General features: G+C 46.1%; 1 protein-coding gene across 1 annotated transcript in view; it reads right to left on the minus strand.

The window, feature by feature from the left end:
• Positions 1–21,948, minus strand: part of FHAD1 (forkhead associated phosphopeptide binding domain 1) — a 133,082-nt gene that overhangs the window by 83,160 nt on the left and 27,974 nt on the right. Inside the window, 3 exon segments of the mRNA XM_081255905.1 lie at positions 1,279–1,515; positions 5,023–5,132; positions 14,226–14,496. Of these exon segments, the coding sequence (XP_081112031.1) occupies positions 1,279–1,515; positions 5,023–5,132; positions 14,226–14,496 (618 nt within the window).

The raw sequence follows: 21,948 nt of genomic DNA on the forward strand, positions 1-21,948 counted from the left end.
AGTTCCAGTGTCTTCCTGTCGATGATTGTTCAGCAGTTAGTTGTGATTCCAGTGTTCCCGAAAGAGGCAGTGAGAGCATGTCCTTCTACTCTGCCATGTTGAACCAAATCTGACTATGGTTTTAAGCAGAATTATGCACTGAGGCCAAAATTCATCAATGACCAATTGCTTTTTTATCAACTTTGTTGAGATATAATTTATGTACAAGATCAGTGGCCAATTTTAAAGTAGTTTTTTAAAACTTAAAACAAATTTTTTTTTTCTTTTGGATTTAGTTTCAGGAGGAAGGAAGTTGACTGGTAAATCCAGACATTCTGGGTGGAGAATTTTTGGTGAAATTCCCTATAAGTGAACCAGCAGCTGCCTTCAGGGTGTGATAAGGGCCTCAGTGTTTGGAACACTGTGGGGTTCCTCCTCCCCACCTCCAGCTCTTTCTGGCTGGGTCCGGGTGGTGTGAGAAGTGGCCACTGAAGCGACAGGAGTTGGGTGGAAATGCAAAGCGGGTGTGAAAGCATGAGGTGTACACGGTGGCAGAGCTGAGCCCAAGTCACATCACCGCCTCTCACTTGCTGTGCAAGCTGTACCAAGCTCCTGGCCATCTCTGAGCGTGCCTCAGTCTCCTCATCTGTCGAATGGCATCTGTCAGAAGACTGAGGTTTAACTAGCTAATGAGGGGACTTCCCTCATGGTGCAGTGGTTAAGAATCCGCCTGCCAATGCAGGGGACAGGAGTTCGAGCCCTGGTCCGGGATGATCCCACATGCCGTGGAGAAACTAAGCCCGTGGGTCACAACTACTGAGCCTGCACTCTGGAGTCCGCGAGCCACAGCTACTGAAGCCCTCATGCTGCAACTACTGAAGCCCACGTGCCTAGAGCCCATGCTCTGCAGCAAGAGAAGCCACTGAAATGAGAAGCCCACGCACCACAGTGAAGAGTAGCCCCTACTCACTGCAACTAGAGAAAGCCCGTGCACAGCAATGAAGACCCAATGCCGCCATAAATAAATACATTAAATAAGTAAATAAATAAATAAATAAGCTAATGCACCCAAAGCACCTGCACCGGGGCCTGAACATGGTAGGCACTTAATCAAATCTAATATTGTTCTTACAAGGCTAGAAACTTGCCAACCCTCCACTCCCTGGATCTGCACTCTTCACCATGCTGTGCTGACTGCCCATTTCTAACTACCCGGGTGGCTCCCCCCAGGCTCTACCTGAGAGCTGTCACCCTGTGTTGTGACCCCAAGGCCCCGACCCAGTTGTCTCTGAGCCCTACCTGGTTTTTCAAGCTCTGGATCTCTCTCTGTTGGGCATCGTCCTCTTCATGCAGAACCTGAAACTTGGGCGGGATCACCCTCTCCTTCTGCCTGGAGGTGGCTGTTTCCAACAGCTTCTGCCTCAGGTTGGCCACTTGGTTCTGCAGGCTTGCTATCACGGTGTCTTTGTATTTAGATTCAAGTTCAAAATCGGAGAGACGGCTGACTTCTTTTCCCAGCAGCCGAATTATTTCATCCTGGGTGGAGGCCAGATTGGAAATTTACTAGGTGTGGGTCTGGGTGTAAGGCTGAGCCCATTTAAAGAAAGACAGGAAAAATATGGTATCATTCTTTGGGAAGGTGAGGGCAGACAGGGAGGGAAAAAGCAGACTTTCAAGGCTATCTCTGTCACTTGGAAAATCTCATAGAGACAAGAATTGGGTTAAAATGAGGTACTTGTATATAGACTCCTGTAAAGGATGTCTATACCTCACAGGTACGGAAACTTTCCTTTCCCCGAGAATTAGACTTTCATATTAAGAACAACCATCCCACTTGGGAACTTTTGTTGCTAGAAAGGTTACTTAGAATGTTTTCATTTATAATATTCAGCCTAGCACGCTGGGGACCTAGGAAAGGTAGTTAGGAAAACAACATTCTGTTTGACCACATTCTGCCTATAATGAGGGTTATTTGTTTTAACTTAAAACATTCTGAACTATTTGTTTTCCCTTTCCTCTCTTCTAATATTTCCTGCCTCTTTTGGCTATTCATGTATGAATTTTGTCCAGGTAACTCAATCTGGAAAGTAAATGAGACAGGAATAGTGATTTATTTGCATGGGCTCATGTAAACTTTCGGCTGGAAAAACAAAATTGCTGGTAGACTTTACCCACAGGTATAATTAACCCTGTCCTCCATCTCTCCAGTGAAAAAGCTCTGCAGCCAAAGAATTGGTTAGGTTTTCCAAAAAAGGAAAAAAAATTCCCCCAAACTTCTCACCAGACGTTATCAATAAAATGTCAGAAAAACTGAAGAAGAAGAAGAAGAAGAAGAAGAGGGCTTCCCTGGTGGCGCAGTGGTTGAGAGTCTGCCTGCTAATGCAGGGGACACGGGTTCGAGCCCTGGTCTGGGAGGATCCCACATGCCACGGAGCAACTAGGCCCGTGAGCCACAGCTACTGAGCCTGCGCGTCTGGAGCCTGTGCTCCGCAACAAGAGAGGCCGCGATAGTGAAAGGCCCGCGCACTGCGATGAAGAGTGGCCCCCGCTTGCCACAACTAGAGAAAGCCCTCGCGCAGAAACGAAGACCCAACACAGCAAAAATAAATAAATAAATTACTAAAAAAAATAAAAAAAATAAATAAAGAGCCCTTTTCCAGCACGTTTCTAATGCCTAGTCATTAAAGGGATGAATGAAGGTAGAGAAAAAGAAGATGCAATGTAGTTTAAAGAAGAAGAAGAAAAAATTCCCCAGAGGCCTTTTCCAAAGCAGTCACAGGAGGAGGTAAACGGGCAATTTCTGGGCCAGCTCATTCCCAGGAGAGCCATCCAGTCAGCCTCATGACCTACTAGCTCCATGACCTGGGGAAGGACAGGGTCTCGCTCATGAGAAAGCCTATCTGACATTGCCAGCTGCTGCCAGGGGCCTTCCTTTGGGTCCTTTTGAAAGTTGGTGGCAAAACTTCAAGAGAGGGCATCAGACATATTCCCTACTCCTGGGCAGTTTCCCCTGTTTCACCCTGTTATGATCAGCCAGGTGCTTATTCATTTTTCATGCAAGAAACTTTCATCGGGCAGCAACTAAGTGCCAGGCCCCGTGCCAGTGCTGGAATATAAGAAGTTTGCAGAGGGCAGTGGACAGCTGTGGGCTCTGCTTTCCTGGTGAGGGTCCCCTTGCCCTTCTGGAGGGAGCGTTCCTCCTTCCATGGGGTCTGGGTAGGATTGTCAGTCATGTGCCCTGCTCCTTCCTGTCCCACCTCCCCATGTGCATGTGGCCCAAGCTGGTCAATCAGAGATTTCACACATCGATTACAGAGGGAGAGGATCTTGCCTTCTTTTGGATCATAAACTTTAAATATGTAGGCTTGTTTGCCTGAGTTTGTCTTTTCTGACACACAAAGCCAGCCTTATGTAGAAAGCCAGACTCTGAGGGAAACAGAGGGGAGAGGTTGGTAGTGGGAAGGTGTTCTGATGACATTATTCAAGCTCCTGGATCTAGCCATACCTGAAGCTAGTGGCCCTTTAAATTTTCCAATAAGATGAGCTAATCGATGCTCCCCCTCAAGCTAATTTGTTTATTGTCACTTGAAGGAGTCCTGGCAAGTCAGGGTAGAAATGGCTTATAAATAGAAAGAATTCTTTCTATTATAAATAGAAAAAAATATAAATGGCTTATAAAAATTTTCTATAAATAGAAAAAATTATAGTGGTTGCACTATCTTTCCAAGTTAAAATTGAGGCAGGTTGAAAAATGGCTACAAATACTTTGCAGTTTTGCCATCCAGTCTATTTCCCCACCCTCTAGTCTGGGCTGGCCCCGTGACTTGCTTTAACCAACGGAATGGAGTGGAAGTGATGCTGCATGATCTCCAGGCAAGTTCTTACAGGCTGTGCAGCTTCTGCTCTGACGCCCTGGGAACCCTGAGACCACCGTGCTGTGATGAAAAACCACATGCACAAAGGGGCCCACCAGACCAGGCGTCCTGGCTGAGGCCCTAGATGTGGGAAGGAGGCCAATGGAGACTGACCACCAGACTGGCCAAGCCACCGGCTGACTGAGGCCGCATGAGTGAGGCCAGGGGACGCGAGCAAAGGAACCTTCCAGGTCAACCCATAGATTCTGGGGAATAATGAATTGCTGTTTGAAGCCGCTAAGTTTTGGGATGGCTTGTTACACAGCGATAAATACAGAATCTGAGCGTGGCTTCTCACCTTTCCGCAAATTTTGCAGAGTCTGGTCCCAGGATGCCTGGGTTGGAACCCCCTGCCTCCTGAAGGTTTGGATTTCCGTGTCTGACAAGAATCCCAGGTAGGTCTGCTCCTCACAAACTCTGAGAATTGCTGCAGGAGCAGGCCCTGGCCCTGAAGGAAAGCGAGATATTATAGACTGCTTCTTTTAGAGTAACTTTCAAGTCGTGTCTAAGTGGGGAGAAACTGATCTGGGCCCTTCCCAGGATGGCTTGAATCCACCTGTTCTGCTCGCATCCCTGCTTTAAACCTCTCTGGTTCTTTAACGAGTCTCTTGGCCCAGGCTTCCCTGACTTCAGGGCTCACTTCCTCTTGCTAGGAACGTGTTTTTGCATCACTGTTCCATCACTGAAGGTTGACCAAGTGACTACTGTGTGGGAGTTAGAAGTACCCGCTGAGAAGCTAACCAGACCTCGCTTTGAATCCTAACACTGCTCCTTGCATTGGACAGCCTTGAACACATTACTGAACCTCTCTGAGCTTCAGTTTCCTCATCTGCAAAGTGAGGGTGATAAAATCTATTTTGAAGATGGTGAAGATTAACGAGCTAATAAATGTCAAGTGCACAGGACATGGCCCAGCACACAGTAGGTGCTCAGTACCTTGTAGTTGTAGATGTTATTTGGGATAAAATGAGCAGTGGCCAAACCTGGCTGAATGTCTTGGGAGGAAGAGGTGGTTTCTTGGAAGTAGGAAAAAGGGATAGTCCTTGAGACACAGAGAACAAGAGGCAGTGGCAATCTCTCCATGGTCCCTCTTGCTGCTGTAGCTCTGTGCTTCCCCGAGACCCCTCACCTTATCGTACTGGGCCAGGTCCTGGTCCACAAAAGTTTCTCTGTAGGGCTCTGCCCCAGGAATTTCCTCGGCCACTGATTGTTCCAACAGTTCCGCCGCGTTGGTCCACACTAACACAAAAGATCAACAGAGAATGCAGTGGAGACTGTGAGTTTCCCCAAAGTCTTAAAGAATATTTTCAGATTAACCTTCACATTCATGAGACTTATGCACTGAAAGCATTACAGGAGGACTGCAAAGGGTAAGAGCTGCCTCATTTCTCTTCCCCAGCATTAACTGCACTGATGCACTGTGGTGTGTCTCTTTCCAGACATTTTTCTATGCCGCATAAGAGCTGATGACCTTGGGCAAGTCATTTGCTCTCTCTAAGCCTTCGTTTCCACATACATAATTTAGGATCACTGATAGTCTCTGCTATAAAGGGCTATCTGGAGATTAAATAGAATAATGATATAGAGCAGGGGTTGGCAAACTATGGCCCTGTGGCCAAATCTGGCCTTCTGCCTATTTTTGTAAATAAAGTTTTATTGCAACACAGCCACAGTGATTCATTTACATATTATTTATGGCTGCTTCCCAGCCAGAAAGGCAGAGCTGAGTAGTTGCAGCAGAGACCATGTGACCCACAAATCCTAAAGTATTTACTATCTGGCTCTTTACAGGAAAAGTTTGCTGACCCCTCGTGTAGAGCATTTAGCACTAACATTAGCTATATATTTTTTATTGAAGTCATATCTTTTCAAAAAACAAAAATGCATTTACATGACAGAGATTCTTATCCAGCTTACTTTTCAGCTAACAATATCAAAAACATCTTCCCATGTCAGTATTTGAGGCTGTACTGGGTTCTTTTCAAGGGTAGCATTGTGGTCCATTGTCCAAGTGTGCCAAACGTGTTTAACTAGGATCCACTTGATAGACATTTAAGCTTTCCTAATTGTTTTCTTATTTACCCCAGTATTACAAGGCCTGTTTATATGACTTTTGGAGAGTATGGCATTGTGTTTGGGGGTCCCACTCTGTATCACATCAGACATCTCGCAATTCACTCACATCAACACTGAATACATTTTTTTTTATTGGTGTAGAAACGTTTGTCAAGATTTCTATAATTCTACGTGTGAGATCACTTGGGCCCAAGCAGCATATTTTAAATTTCCAAGTGACTATGGTTTCTGGACAGTCAGTGCACATTCTTCTCTTCCTGTGAAGTGAGAAACTGAACAAATTGTTTTCAGTGGTGATGAAACTTTCATGAGTCTTAACATCAATGATGGATGAAGCAGGCACTGTCATGTTTGTGGACATTCATCATTTATTCATTTTGCTTCTGCATTTTTTATTTATGCATTTTAGAGTCAAAGATTCCTGCCCCCCAGCCAGGTCTCAAACCTCTTTGTGGACCCCAGAACCTCTAGTGGACATAGCTGATGGCCTGTGGTGCCCAGAGAATGCACAGCCTTGCGTGTTGAATGAGCAGCCCTGGCCACAGTGTTTCCTGGGGCGCGAGGAACACAAGGGCCTGGAACTTCAGCAGCTGCCCATTTTCTCTCCCTCCACCTCCCCAACTAGGTCCATGATTAGAAAACTTTTATTTGAAGCTCACTGCCCCCATCTGACTCTCTTGGATCCTGAGCAGCTAAGTCCTAACTGACTACAGCAGCAGTGCCTGAGAGAGAAATAAGGGGAGCTACAGAATGCAATTTTCAATTTTCTAGTAGTCACGTTAAAAAGGTAAAAAGAAGAGAGGAATTTTTTAATGATCAATTTTATTTAACCCAATACATTAAAAAAACATCATTTCAACACGTAATCGACAAAAAATATGGAGATATTTTATATTCTTTTTCTTCGAGGCATGAAGCCTTTGAAATCTGGGGTTTATTTTACACTGATTGCGCATCTCAATTTGGAAACTGAATTTTCAGGAGGAAGATTTGATCTGTTTTCAGATTCCTCAAGAAATCGGCTCCCACTGGAGGATGGTACTGCCTGGCCTGTGTCCCCAGGGAGGGCCTCGCGGTCTGACCCTAACTGGGCCCCTGTCCAGCCTCAGCTTAGAGCTCTGGCGTCTAATGCAATCTCTAGGGGTGACTCCGGCTGCCTCTGCGACCCTGTCGTGGCTGTCTTGAGGGACGCTTCCCTGCAACATGATTGCCGGAGGGGGGACTTCATCAAACTTACAGAACAGGCTGATCGATGGGGTCCCTTTACTGGGGAAGGTGTGTTTACTGAAAGTCTTTGTGGGGCTAGAATTTGCTCTGAGACTCGCTTTCCTTACACCCAGGAAGGGAGGTGCTGGAGCAGTTACCCCTCACCCACCCCAAACTTCTTTACTGGCTACTGTTATTTATCAGAAAGAACCTAAGGGCCATGTATGAAGAAACTGGATTAACTCTAGCTGCTGGATCCTTTGGAGGTCCCAGTGGGGAGAAGCCCCAGGGAGGGTCGGGAGGGCTGGGGCGGTGGGACAGCGGATATGGGGATGCAGGCACTTTAAGAATTTTCGTGCATGAACTGTTGGCCAAATGGCAGGGGAGTTACTTTAATATTTTAACAACCCCCAGCTGTCCTGGTGCGCTCCAATAATCACCAGTCTGCAGCAGGGGCAGTATGTGTGCACCTTAACTGTATCTATCAGACATTGTAAGTTGTAAATAAAAGTTAAATAACAATCATGGATAGGTAATAACTAAATTTTTAAATTTTAATATTTAAAATTTTAATATTTAAATTTTAAATTATTAAAATTTAAATTTTAAATATTAAAATTTTAAATAATTTAATATTTACTGAATGTTCGCTATGCACCAGGCGCTGTGCTCAGCACTTACAGGCAGGATACGATTTCGTCTTCATAACAACCCAGTGAGATAGGCATTATTATTCCCATCTCCATTTTATACGTGAGAAATATGAGGCACAGAGACGTCAAGTCACCTGCTCAAGGACACACAGCTGGTAAGTGGTAGAGTCAAGGGATGAATCTAAGTTTGTTGGATTCAGAACCTATGCTTTTAACCACTCTGCAGTCAATGTATTGAAGTGGGAAGATGTTTATGACATATTATTGAATTTTAAAAATCAGGTAGGGAATTCCTTGGCAGTTCAGTGGTTAGGATTCTGTGCTTCCACTGCAGGGGGCACAGGTTCCATCCCTGGCTGGGGAACAAAGATCCTGCAAGCTGAGCGGCACAGCCAAAAAAAGAAAAAAAAAGAAGGTTACCTATGTTAGGTTCATATGATCCCATTATTGGGAAAAATATATATATATATGTATATGAATCAAGTTGCTATTTTAACAAGTCACTCCACATATTTTCTTTTCTCAGTAATTCTTCCCCACCTCCCATGAGCTCTTGCCATTAAGATTTGGCCTTGGAGCTGATGTTTTATTGCCTTGTGGTAAAGGAAGGATAAGTATTAACTAGAACAGGGTGATTTTTCCCCCAGGCAAAATGATGTTTTGATTTTTGACAATGTCTGGAGACATTTTTGAGTACCACAGTTAGGGGTGGTGGTGGTGGTGGTGTTGCTACTGGTATCTCTGGGGGGTAGGAGTCAGGGATGCTGCTAAACATTCTACAGTGGACAGGACAGATCCTACAACAAGGAGTTATGCGACCCACATGTCACTGTGCCAAGATTGAGAAACCCTGACCTGATCTGCAGTAAATAAATCCTTGGCTTTGGGTTTTCAAATAGAATTTTTCAAGTCTAAAGCAAGGTGACAGTCTAACAGTAAACCAATTTAATTGGAAGAGCCCAGCTTTGCTAAGAGAGGAAAGGGCTTTCTCGGAACCCTTAAAAAGAGGTGTTTTCTGTCAAGAGACAGCATGGAGGACTGGAGCACAGAGTTTTCTCTAAAGCGTGGAGTAGAGAGGCCCAGACAGAAAGGAACTCCCCATGACACGGGAAGATGAAAGTCCTTTTCTGAGGATGGGGAGAGTGTCAGGGGAACGAGGGCAAACGTTTGGAAACATGAGACCTGGCTGAGAGGCTGAGGAGATAGAGCCCAGGTAGATGTGAGGGACTCTAAGCCATACGACTCATCCTTCATTTCTCCAGGGGAATGCAAGTCCTTTAGGGAAGCCCCAAGTTCAACATGGCACTGGAGAAACCAGTGATTACAGTGGAAAAAATTAAATGGCGGAGTGAAAAAAAGAAAAGAAACAGCCCATGTGCCATGTGTCCAAAGGACGCATTAAAAAAAAAAACCCAAAAACCCTGTATATATGTTCATAAGACAGAACATGATGCATACAACAAAATGAATGAATCTCAGAAATACTATGCTGAGTGAAAAAAGCCTTCCACAAAGGAACATGTACTACATGGTACTTGATGTACTTGAGATGTACTACATGTACTTGAGATTCTAGAACAGGAATATCTAATCCATGGCGGGAAAAGAGTTCAGAAGAGTGGGTGCCTCTGGGGCCTGGGGCTGGGAATTGACTGGGGAGGGGCATGAGGGAACTTTCTGGGGTGATGGTAATGTTCTATATCTTGATAGGAGTTTGGGTTACATAGGTGTACACGACCGTCAAAACTCAATGAGCACACTCAAGATCTACACCTATCATGGTGTGGTAGCCAGTCTCCAAGATGGCCCCACTGATTCTTGTCTCCTGGTATTCAGACCCTTGCATCATCCTCTCCAATACTGGATGGACTTTATATTAGTTAGCTGGGGCTGCCATAACAAAACACCACAGGAGTTCTTAACAAAAGAAATTCATTTTCTCACAGTTCTGGAGGCTGGAAGTCCAAGATCAAGGTGTGGGCAGGGTTAGGCCTCTCTCCTTGGCTTGCAGACGGCCACCTTCCTGCTGTGTCCTCACATGCCCTTTTCTCTGTGCACGTGCATCCCTGGCGTCTCTCTCTCTCTTCTTACAAGGACACCAGCCCTTGGATTAGGGCCCACCCAATCATCTCATTTTAACTTACTCATCTATTTCAATACACTATCTCCAAATATGGTCACATTCTGCGATATTGGGATTGAGGCCTCAGCATATGCATTTTGGGGGAATGCAATTCAGTCCATAACAAAGCTTCTCTATGTAACCAAGGATATTGCAGAAATGACACAGTTTGATTCCTGAGGTTAGATCATAAAAGACATTGCAGCTTCTGCCTCACTCTCTAGGACCACTTGTCTGGAGGAGCTGGCAGCTTGAGGATACTCAAGCAACGTATGGAGAGGTGCACTTAGTGAAGAACTGAGGCCTCTTACCAAAAGCCATGGGAGTGACCCATCCTACAGGTGGGTCCTCCAGCCCCAGACAAGCACCCAGAGGACCACAGCCCAGCCACCATGATTACTGCCACCTCATGGACAATCCTGAGCAAGAATCCCCCAGCTAAGCCATTCCCAACTTCCTGACTCAGAGAAACTAGGAGAGAATAAATGTTCACTGTTGTTTTAGGCCATTACATCCTGCAGTAATGTGTTATGCAACAATAAGTAGCAAATACAGGTTTGGGCACCAGGAGTGGTGGAAACTTTAACAAAAACCCTACAATGTGGAGTGGTTTGGAATGGAACAGTGGCCAGAAGCTGGAGGACTTTGGCCAAGAGTCTTTGAGAAAGCCTGAATAGTCTTAGTAGAAGCCCGATGGCCTTTGAGGAGGCAGTGAGGGAAGGGTTCCAGGAAAGTGAGGAAAATGTTACTGGGGTTAAGGGATCCTTGTTAGGTGGTGGCAGAAGGTTTCCTAACACGTTGCCTGTGGTCATGAGGAAGGTAGAAAATGTTTGTGATGAGGCTGAGTGGTCAAGCTAAAGAGAGTCCCAGACAGAGTCTTGGAAGGTGCTGCCTGGTTACATCTTGCTACTTATAGTGAAATGTGAGCAGGAGAGACAGTTAAAGGAAGGGCTGTTACATCAGGGCAATGTTCTGGACTTGAAAATTCCCTGCCTCTCCACGTGGCAAATGAAATATAAGAAACAGGTTCTGGGCAAAGATCAAATCAAGGGCACTCTCAAGAAAACACAGTCCAGAGAAGAAGCTGAGGGTGTGGTTGTAAAATCCTTTGTTAAGAATACAGATCCAGGGCAGTGTCCAAGAGAACCCTGCGGTCAAAGAACTGGGCTTCTAAGAAGCTTCTGTCCTTTGTCAGTCTTTGCAGAAGCCCATGGTGGAAGGGCTTGTGACAAAAAAGCCTGTGGGCGTGGGTTTTGCCTGATAGGATGAACCCCAATAAGAAGCACTGCCAACTCAGACTGACAGAGACCCACAAAAGTCAAAGAAGCGTCTGGACCCCCAAGCTTCTACAGGCAGGAAGCAGGCTATAGAACTATGCAGCCACATCCATGGGACACCTTTCATAGGAAAGGGAGGACGACTCAGAAGGCGGAACTCAGGGACCTGGGGCAGAGCCAAGAGCCCTGGAAAGTCATTTCTGGGCAAGAGTTGGACTGAAGCCCAGTGAAGGAACTGCCGATATTTTCCCAGCTGGACTTCAGAACTGCTTTGGGCCAGGGACTCCTGTGTGTTCCCTGTTTTTCTTCTTTTGGAACAAGAGGAGTGTATGTAGCAGTTATGCTATGTCTGTCCCACCAATATGTGCTGGGTGTGTGAGGGACAGACCCTTTGTTCAGAGGTCTTCAGATTTCTGGAAGTAGTACTTGATGAGCTGAACGTAAGGTACCACACCCATGAGCCCCATCTGTACCTGGACTTGATTTAGACGAGATTCTGGAATTTGAGCCGATGCTGTTACTGGGGTGAGATTTTGGGGGGCCTCGGGAGAGAGGAGGAGGAGTGTGAATCATTGAGGACCCGAGGGCAGGCTGTGGTAGCCGGCCTCCAAGATGACTGCTGATAATCCCCACCTCCTGGCCTTCAGGCCCATGTGTAGTCTTCTCCCACACTGGAGGGTGACGCCCTGGGTAACCATCAGGATATTGCAACAATGACAGAGCATGACTTCTGCGGCTTAGTCACAAGAGATGTTGCCATTTCCATCTTGTCCTCCAGGATCACTTGCTCAGGAGGAGCAGCTGCCGTGTCCTGAGAACGCTCGAGCCACTCTCTGGGGAGGCCCATGTGGTGAGGTGTCGGGGCCTCCTGCTGACAGACATGTGAGCAGCCATCTTGGAAGTGGATCCTCCGGCCCAGGTCAAGCCTTCAGATGACTGCAGCCTTACGAGGGACCCTGAGCCACAGCCGTCCTGCTAAGCTGCTGCCAAATTCCTGACCCACAGAAACCGTATAGATGATAACACATGTTTGATTTTTGCTTTAGGCTGCTACGTTTGGGGAGAATTCATTATGCAATCATGATAACTAATACACACTGTGTGTTCATTTTACATGAAGGAGACATAAATGTTGAATTCTAGTTAATGGTATATGTGCTAAAACATTTAGGGGGAGGACTACAGATGTGTGCTATTTATTTTGAAATGCATCCAAAAAATAAGATGGATTAATGCAGGACAAGAAGGATGGGTAGACAGAAATGTAATAAAGAGTACAGCAAAGTGTTAGCGGTAGAATTAGGAGGAGAGCTGTCTCTGTAAAATTCTTTTTGCTTTGCTGTATGTTTGAAAGTTTTCACATTAAAATGCTGGGGGGAAATGGCTGAGTAATTTCTTAACTTGGGTGGTAGGTACATGAGCGTTCCTTAGATGATGATGATGATGATGTAAACTGCAGAGATACCTTTCATTTGCTCCTTAGTCCGTATATTTCAGAATAATAACTATTATTTGAATGGCTGAGGGAAGTGACTAGGTGAGTGGTCCTGAGTGAGACCAGGGAAGGGTGTGGAGGCATCGAGAGACCTGGGAACTCAGAGGGGTCTGGGGCTGGGACGCAGAAAACAGAGAATGGGACCTTCACACCAGTGGCCACAGAAGAAACCTGGGAATCATGCCAGGGACTAAGTCGACCCAGCTACTCTGCCAGTAAGGCTGGCAAGGCCGAGAGGATGGTGACAGACAGGAATTCTCCTCCCCAAATGCCATGAGGCCTTCTTGGGGGGAGGGGGGGAGAAGGAAACCCTGATGCCTCTGTGTCCCCAAAGTGACCAGGCTGTGAGTGACAGTCACTGAGATAACCAGCCTTAAATTTGACTGAAAAGCGTTAGATTAGATTACATTAGATTGAATACATAACCTCCAGAGAAGTAATTTTCTCCATAAGCCTCAGTCTCCTCTTACCGGTAAAATGGTAATAAAATATTTAAAAACCTCCTAAGGCAAGAGGGATTTCAGTTACCAATATGTCTGTACATCTGAGTTGAAGTATATAAATTTAGATTCTGATACACATTCATATATATTCATATATATGTACAAACATACACACACACACACACACACACACTCACCACAGAGGTACTGACGTGTGCAGATGGGCAGAGCACAGTCTTGGAGGAGTTTGTACCAAAAAGTCAACAGGGAGAATTCTGGTGATAAGGGTGACAGCTTATCTTTTACTGTTTACTAACTTTCTGCTTATCCCAATTTTTTCACAATTGATTATGTTCTACTTCAGAACCAGAGAACATAAGCAAAAGCCAGAGAAAGACAAATATCATACCATATTGCTTATATGTGGAATCTAAAAAAAGGTACAAATGAACTTATCTACAAAACAGAGATAGAGTTACAGATGTAGAAAATAAACTTATGGTTACCGGGAATAAGAGGGGGGAGGGATAAATTGGAAGAGAGGGATTGACATACACAATACTATACATAAAGGAGATAACTAAGAAGGACCTACAGGATAGCACAGGGAACTCTCCTCAATACTCTGTAAAGGTCTATATGGGAAAAGAATCTCAAAAAGAGTGGATACATGTATATGTTGAACAGATTCAGTGTGCTGCATACCTGAAACTAACACAACACTGTAAATCAACTGCACCTCAATAAATTTTTTTTTTAAAAAAGGGGAGGGCCTCCCTGGTGGCGCAGTGGTTGAGAGTCCGCCTGCCGATGCAGGGGATACGGGTTCGTGCCCCGGTCTGGGAGGATCCCATATGCCGCGGAGCGGCTGGGCCCGTGAGCCATGGCCGCTGGGCCTGCGCATCCGGAGCCTGTGCTCCGCAACGGGAGAGGCCACAACAGTGAGAGGCCCGCATACCGCAAAAAGAAAAAAAAAAAAAAAAGGGGAAAGCAGAAACTGAGACCCATTCTCCTAGCAAAAGCCCCTCCCCTAAGCCGCCAAGGAAGCGCCCATGAGTACCTTGCCTGATGATGGGAACGCTGTGGGCGGCTCTGTCCACCACGAAGCAGAACATCTTCTCGCTGGCACTCACGGGCCGCCTGTGGGAAGCTGGTGGGACCATGGGGGCCTCGGGGGACCCCTGCGACCAGCTCCTCTGCACTGGCGCTGTCCAGATGCCCGGGTAGAAGGGGGTCTGTGGTGGTGAGGGTGACTGGTTCAGTTGCTGGGTGGCCCAAGGTGGCTGTGGCCTTGGCCAAGGTGCTGGGCCCCTCACCCATGGGAAGGAGACCTGCAGGGGAAGACAAGAGGGTCAGGGGAGGTTACGAGCAGCTGGGGTGGTCTTCACCTTTCTGTCCCGGCGACATAATTGCTGCCCTAGATTTCGGCGTATAAGTCACTTCTCCCAGGAAGCCCTCCCAGACTCTCCCCAAATTTGGGGATGGCGGTCCCCACCATGGGTCACCTTGCACACTATCGCACCACCATTTATTGGGTGCAGCCTTCGTGCCAGGCACCCAGTCAAGAGATTCACATGCATTACCTCATTTAATACCCCTGATGCTCTGTGATGAGCCCGAGGCTGAGCAAGACCTAGTGACTTTCCCAGCATCACAGATTTGGCAGTGAGCGTCTGAGCTGGTACAATGCCACCTCTGAGCTCTGAGAGGCTGACAGCTTTTTGTCTACCTTGCTCAGCACCGTATCCTCAGCTCCTAGAATAAACCCTTGGCACATACACAGTAGGTCCTTAAATACTGGTTGAAAGAATGAATGAACACATCTCCGAGATTCAAGCCCAGCTCTCCAGGACACACACATCCACACTGTGTGTCTCCCTGGCACTCCCATTCCACCTGTTCCCCGAAGCCGAGAGCTCTGGGGTGGCAGGCACCCCAACTGGCTCGCACCCCAACTGGCTCATTAACCTGTGATCCTCAACATCTGCCACATCTGATTCTTGGCAGACGCTCCATAAATATCTATCAAGGGAACCTTTTTTCATCTGATCCAGCGGAAGATGTCTGTAGCTACTTTCATTAGAGAGCACATCAAAATTCATCTACACCGGGAGAAGCAAATGCTGAGAGGTGCTGACACCTGGCTTTGTGTTGGTTAATGCTGTTGTGGCCGTCCCTCCCCGAGCCTAGTGGTTAAACCGTGACATCGTGAATGCTACCATTTACTGTAATTACTCACCGATTTCTCGCGATAGCCCTGAAGGGGAGGAGCTCTCCTTATTCCTAGCTTACAAATGAGGCTTGGAGAGGTTAAGGACTTCACCAAGCTCAGGTGGTGGTGGAGAGGGTGGTGGGACTGGGGTTCTGGAAAGTTCTTTCCCTCTCTGTCTCTCGCTCCCTTCTCTGCCCCAACCCCAGTCTCTTGGCAGAAAAAAACAGTTTTCAAGTAAGAAGCTAAGTTCAAAGGTTTGCCGCCTGTGGCGGTCACGTTTCTCTTTCTGCAGACTGCAGACACATAATGAGAAACAGGACAGAATGCTTCCGAAATAGGAGCACTGGCAGACAGAACTTCCTATAGCTCCAGCTGGATTGTATTCAAGAGGAAGGTTCTCCACTCACTCAGGTTCCCAAACCAGTCTTTTAGCTACAGTCTTTCCCAGCCAAGTCAAGAATCCGGTGAATTCCCCTGAAGACTTTTTTGGAGTCAGGGAGAACACTGTTCGGGAAAATCAAACTCCAATTGCCTGGCGACACCTAGCCCAGCATTTATGATGACACTGGCCCCGTTGAAACCTGTTTCAGAAACGGACTTGGCAGTGTTCCAGAAGTCTGTTACCTTATGTGAAGATTCGAATTTCTCTCCACTGTGGGCACCTCGGTCTCCACCTAAGCTTTCTTCCTTTCTCTCCTTTCAGAAGCTGAGGTGTCCTGCTTCTGCCTTGCACTCACTTCTCCATCCATCCTATCCCTTCCCGTCCTCTCCTCTGGGGCTGTCTTGCCTCAATCATTCCTACAACCTTTCCTCATCGATTTAATAAAGATTTATCGAATGAAAGGGCTGAAGGTGGGAAGGGGGAAATTTGAATATGTTTTACCCCCGCCTGATAGAAAACAAATCGAGAGACCACGGGTAGTGTGGAGGAATTCCCTTTTGTGCTGGGATGCTCAGGTAGATGTGCCTCACTGCCCACTAACTGCCAGGGTGCTAAAGGGAGTGCTCATATCTCATGCCTCAAGTGATCCACTGCCATAGTGGACAGGCCGCAACCCACCTGGCTCTTCTGGAAATTCCAGGTATCTCCCTCCTAATCTGTCGGCCTATTGCTGTGGGTGTGGCTAAGCAATCAACCAGTCACACTCTCTGGACATACTGATTGGTTCAGTGGTGGGGCAAGTGATCCAATCAGAGCCAAGGAGACCCAAGAAGACTTGGCTGGACACCAGGATCTGGAGTGACCTGGTGGGACTTCACAATGCAGCCAGCATGAGGGAGTGGAGCCCAGACATGGAGAGAGGGAAGCTGTTTATTTATATTTCAAATTGTGGTAAATAACCTGCAACATAAAATTTATCATCTTAGCCATTTTAAAGTAAATAGTTCAGTGGTGGTAAGTATTTTCACATTTCTGTGAGATGGATGTCCAGAACATTTTCGTCTTGCAAAACGTAAACTCTATTAACCATTAGACAACAACTCCCCATTCCCTCCGCCACCCAGCCCGTGGTGACCAACATTCTGTCTCTATGAATTGGACTACTCTAAGTACCAAGTACCTCAAATAAGTGAAATCACATGGTACCTGTCTTTTTGTGACTGACGTATTTCACTTAGCATAATGTCCTCAAGGTTCATCCATGTTGTAACATGTCAGAATTTCCTTCATTTTTAAGGCTAAACAATATTCCATCATACAGTTTAGAGTGTATTTTGTTTATCCATTAAGCGTCACGGGCATTTGGATTGTTTCTACCTCTTGGCTATTGTAACTATGCTGCTTTGAACATGGTGGGGAAAATAAGGAAGCTGGTTTTGAGCCTTGGCTGGGGTGCTACCCTGAAGTGCTCCATCCCTGAGGCTGGCTAGAGCTGGTTTCTGTCGCTTGCAGCACACAGAGCCCGAATGATAGGGCCCCTATGGGGAAGGAGCCAAAGATGTGTAAATGCAGCAGACTCCAAGCTCTTCGAGTGTTTTTTTTTTTTTTTTCTTTTTGCGGTATGCGGGCCTCTCACTGTTGTGGCCTCTCCCGTTGCGGAGCACAGGCTCCGGATGCGCAGGCCCAGCGGCCATGGCTCACGGGCCCAGCCGCTCCGCGGCATATGGGATCCTCCCGGACCGGGGCACGAACCCGTATCCCCTGCATCGGCAGGCGGACTCTCAACCACTGCGCCACCAGGGAGGCCCTCTTCGAGTGTTTTTTAAAGTGTTTTTTTTTTCTCTGAAGCGTGTTGGTTGAGGGTAGCTTTAGTTGGATGGTTAAAGTGGGTTTTCTCTAGTTTGCCGGCTTGCTCTATCACAGGGAAGGTCAAGGTTTTCTCAGAAATTGCTGATGGTAACTACAATGAAACAGGCAGGGAGCAAAGCAAACATAAGAAAAAGACTCACATTTAAAAGCCAGCTCTGGGCTGTACAGGAAGCATGGGGTCAATGTCAGTTATCAACAAGTCTGTTTTTATTATTTTTTTATTTTAGATTTAATTTTATTTATTTTTGGTGGTGTTGGGTTTTTGTTGTTACGTGCAGGCTTTCTTTAGTTGCGGCGAGCAGGGGCTACTCCTCGTTGTGGTGCATGGGCTTCTCCTTGCGGTGGCTTCTCTTGTTTCAGAGTGTGGGCTCTAGGCACATGAGCTGCAGTAGCTGGGGCACATGGGCTCAGTAGTTGTGGCTCATGGGCTCTTGAGCGCAGGCTTAGTAGTTGTGGTGCACGGGCTGTTACTCTGCAACATGTGGGATCTTCCCGGACCAGGGCTTGAACCTGAGTCCCCTGCATTGGCAGGTGGGTTCTTATCCACTGTGTCACCGGGGAAGTCCCCAAGTCTGTTTTTAGAAACTTTAGTTTAAAAATACATACTAATGCCTTTTCTCTTTCTTTGTGTCTGTTCTCTGACCATATGGTATGTTGCCATGGCTGGGTTTTTTGTTTTGTTTTTGAGATAGCATATGTGATACTCCTGATTTCTTTTCATACTACCTTTAAAATAGCAGGTTGTCAACCACCTGGATTAACCATGACCACATCCACGGCTGAATTTATATTAGCTTTAAAAAACATGGGTCAATGATTTACTCAAGAAGTCACTATCCATTTTCTTTCAAATTATCTACTTGTTCTTTGTGTTATTTCTCCAATATCTGCTTCTAACCCTGTAAAGAGTATAAGTTGAATGGGAGACCCTAAAAAAAATTCGAAGTAGTTTGCACATCGAGTGGCTACAGTACACATGAATTCTGCCAGGAAGCCCTGGAGCCTGCAGAGAAGGTGGAAACTTTGACCTTGCCCTTGGAGAGCTTGTTATGTGCTCTGCCATTTATAAGTAATTGTGGACAATACAACGGCTATGAGCCACTGTGTAGAGAAGCCACAGATGTGCCACAGACTGTGCTGGGCACTTAATGCCTGTCGTCTCATCTGATCTCCAGAATAATCTTACAGGAGGCCTTTTACACCTCATTGTGTGGATTAAGAAACTGAAGCTCAGAGAGGTTAAATGACTTGCCCAAGGTCTCACAGCCAGGAAGTGGTGACACTATTTGACTCCAATACCTGTGCTCTTAGGACTTCTAGGTTACTCGAAGTCATGATTTATTACCTGCTTTCCATACTCACAAACGGATCTTAGATGATTGGTTAGTAAATGATAGGATATTTTCCGAGTTAATAAAAGGAAATGAACATTAGATGGTGTGAAAAACCACAAGACATCGCATGGGCTACTTAGAAATGGGATTTTCTAGGAACACTGACAACTGTCTTATGGAAGTGTTATTCATCTGGTACATGCCACGCCCTGGAAGCAGCTCAGAGGACCCCAGCCTCCATCTGGGAAGACCTGTGGTATGTTCACTGCTGTACCAGAGGAGTCCTGGGGCCAGCTGGTACCCGCCCACCAGAACCGATTGTTAAATGTCCAGGAATTTTGCCAACTGGGTGATAAACACAGCCATTAATAAGAATTAACTTACATAAATTTACCATTAAATTATATCAGAAACAAAGGTGATACAAACTTAAAACTCACCCCTTCCTAATTATTTTACTCTATTTTATTATTACCTATGCTCTTGAGGTTTTTTCACTCTACTATATGTGTCTGTATGAAATGCTACACAGTAATGTGTTACCACACCTCTCTTTCCATCTCTGTATTCAGGGATGTGTCACTGGGAGCTTGAAATTGACCGTGGAGTGCGTATTACACCATAGAAATCAGGAAATGCTATAAATCAGGGCTTGATTTTTAAAAATTTTATAAATAGGTTTAATAATGGTGGTTCATGTAGAGTTTGATTTTGTTTGTTTGTTTGTTTTGTTGATTGCCTAGACTTAAGATGGTAATGGAGAAAATGTTAACAATGCAGATTATACAAAAGCATGTTGTGTCTTAGCCATTATGTTATGAATAGAAAAAAATTGAGGAAACGTTCTTCGAGTATTTGAAAATTATTATCTGATGCAGCAACAAAGTCACTCATGTCACTGATGAACATGTGAAGTTCTAACGTCTTTCTTTTTTCACTTGTATTATTCATAAATCCAAAATATCCAAAAATACCCACGAGTGCTCAGGTTGGGAACTCTCTCATTCGTCAACTGCAATGAGAAATTGGCTATGGATACAAGAGTTCGGCTAAAGTCAATGAAGGCATTCTGTGAGACTCAGCTGGCTATATAGAATTTACAAGAAAGAGTACTGTATTTCTTGTTACATGGAAAGACTGTGCTACACATTCTTTTTTTTTTTTTTTTTGGCGGTACGCGGGCCTCTCACTGCTGCGGCCTCTCCCGTTGCGGAGCACAGGCTCCGGACGCGCAGGCTCAGCGGCCATGGCTCACGGGACCAGCCGCTCCGCGGCATGTGGGATCTCCCCAGACCGGGTCATGAACCCGTGTCCCCCGCATCGGCAGGCGGACCCCCAAGCACTGCGCCACCAGGGAAGCCCTACACATTCTTTATATCAGTAAACCTTATGCTATGCATCCGTGTACTTTACTTTTCCCAGAGAGCTGGTCATTAAATATTTACCAGCCAATCGCTGGCTGTGCTGGCACCCAGCAGACTGCCTACTATTCATGGTAGGTGTTCGCTGACTGAGCTGAACGGTTGGCAAATGGAGTGTAAATGAAAAGCACTTTGATTCTAGGGCTGGGATGGGGAAAATACATGCTAAGCCCGGCGCATCTTGTAACAGCAGAGAGTAAGGAAGTGCCCAAAATGAAAAGGTGGGGAGATGCTCAAGGACACAGCAACCAACCTGAAAGAGCTCCCAGTGGCCAAGACTGGAAGAATTTGAGCGAAGAAATAGTTAATGAGTATTGGATTATAACTCAAAGTGTAAAATCAGTATACATGGGTCCATACTGACATAGATACATTAGTGAGTAAATACATAAAGGAGGGAGAAGAGACTGGCTTCCTTACAGAAGAATTTAACATACATAGATGTGGAGCTTAATTCCCACAGTATGGAAGGGCCTGGGGGGTAGGGGTGATGGTGGCGAGCAGGCACACTGACCGCAGCATGGAGGAGCCATGGACCTGGAAAGACAGAATGGAGACTGGAAAACATGGCCGGTAGAACTCAGAAGCCAGGAGAGGGGGCTACATGGTGCCAGGACAAATGGCCTTTATCTCAACAAGTCCCGGGATGTCACCGTAACTCAGAGACGGGTAATAATTCTATGTCCCCAAGAAAAGGGTAAATCATGTACGGGGTTTCAGTGTGAGAAATCAGGGTTATACATTTAGAACACAGAACCGCCAAGTTATACATTATTTTTAGGTTTTGGAACTTAAAAGAATTAAGTCCCTTTGAGCTGTTCAGAAAAGCCATTCGTTTAGGGTTTTCCCAGCTGTGTTAAAGGAGATCTGGCCCATCTAATTTTCCCATTTTCTTGTAAATCTTCAGTCTTATGGTTTTTCCTTTCCTTTCAAGTTCTAATCAGCTTCCTGGTCAGTCCATAAAATGGGAAATAGAATCTAATGAGAAAACAGCTGGATTTTTGCAAATAGCTTTTGCTACCCGTAGACTTGGCCTGCTTCAATTCGGTCTTGCCAGATAGAGAGACGGAATGAATGAATGAATGAATGAATGAATGATCATCAACTAAGTCAAGAGAAGGAGCAACGTGGTTCTGGTTTGGTAACAAAGGGTGTGGTCTGCCAGAGGAAGCAGGACGTGGCCTGGTTCCTGGCCGGGTCTGGGTTCTTTCTCAGCAGGATGCTAAGGGTTCAGCCCGCGCTCCCGTCTCCACCTCCCCCGATGTCATCTGCATCGCCTGTCAACATCTGGTGACAACACAGCCTCAGGGGTCCTTGTGTGTGAGTTTTTGCTGTGGAGGCCGAGCCTGAGGCTGCCTGCTGCCCCGTGCCCTCCACTTCACTGGTCTCGGGAAATCGCCTTTAATATAAAACACCCAGCCTCAGGATTTCTCATCACATCAGTAAATCCCCACAGGACCTGTAAGAGCACAGGGTAGAGGAAATCCTACAAGGTCAGGTAGGAGATGACAAAGCTTGACAAGAAAGAGGTTTTGTTCTGAAGGGCACCATGCTCTCTGGTCATT

The sequence above is a fragment of the Mesoplodon bidens genome (assembly GCF_964165515.1).
Source record: "Mesoplodon bidens genome assembly, chromosome: 2".
In the NCBI taxonomy this organism is placed as follows: domain Eukaryota; kingdom Metazoa; phylum Chordata; class Mammalia; order Artiodactyla; family Ziphiidae; genus Mesoplodon; species Mesoplodon bidens.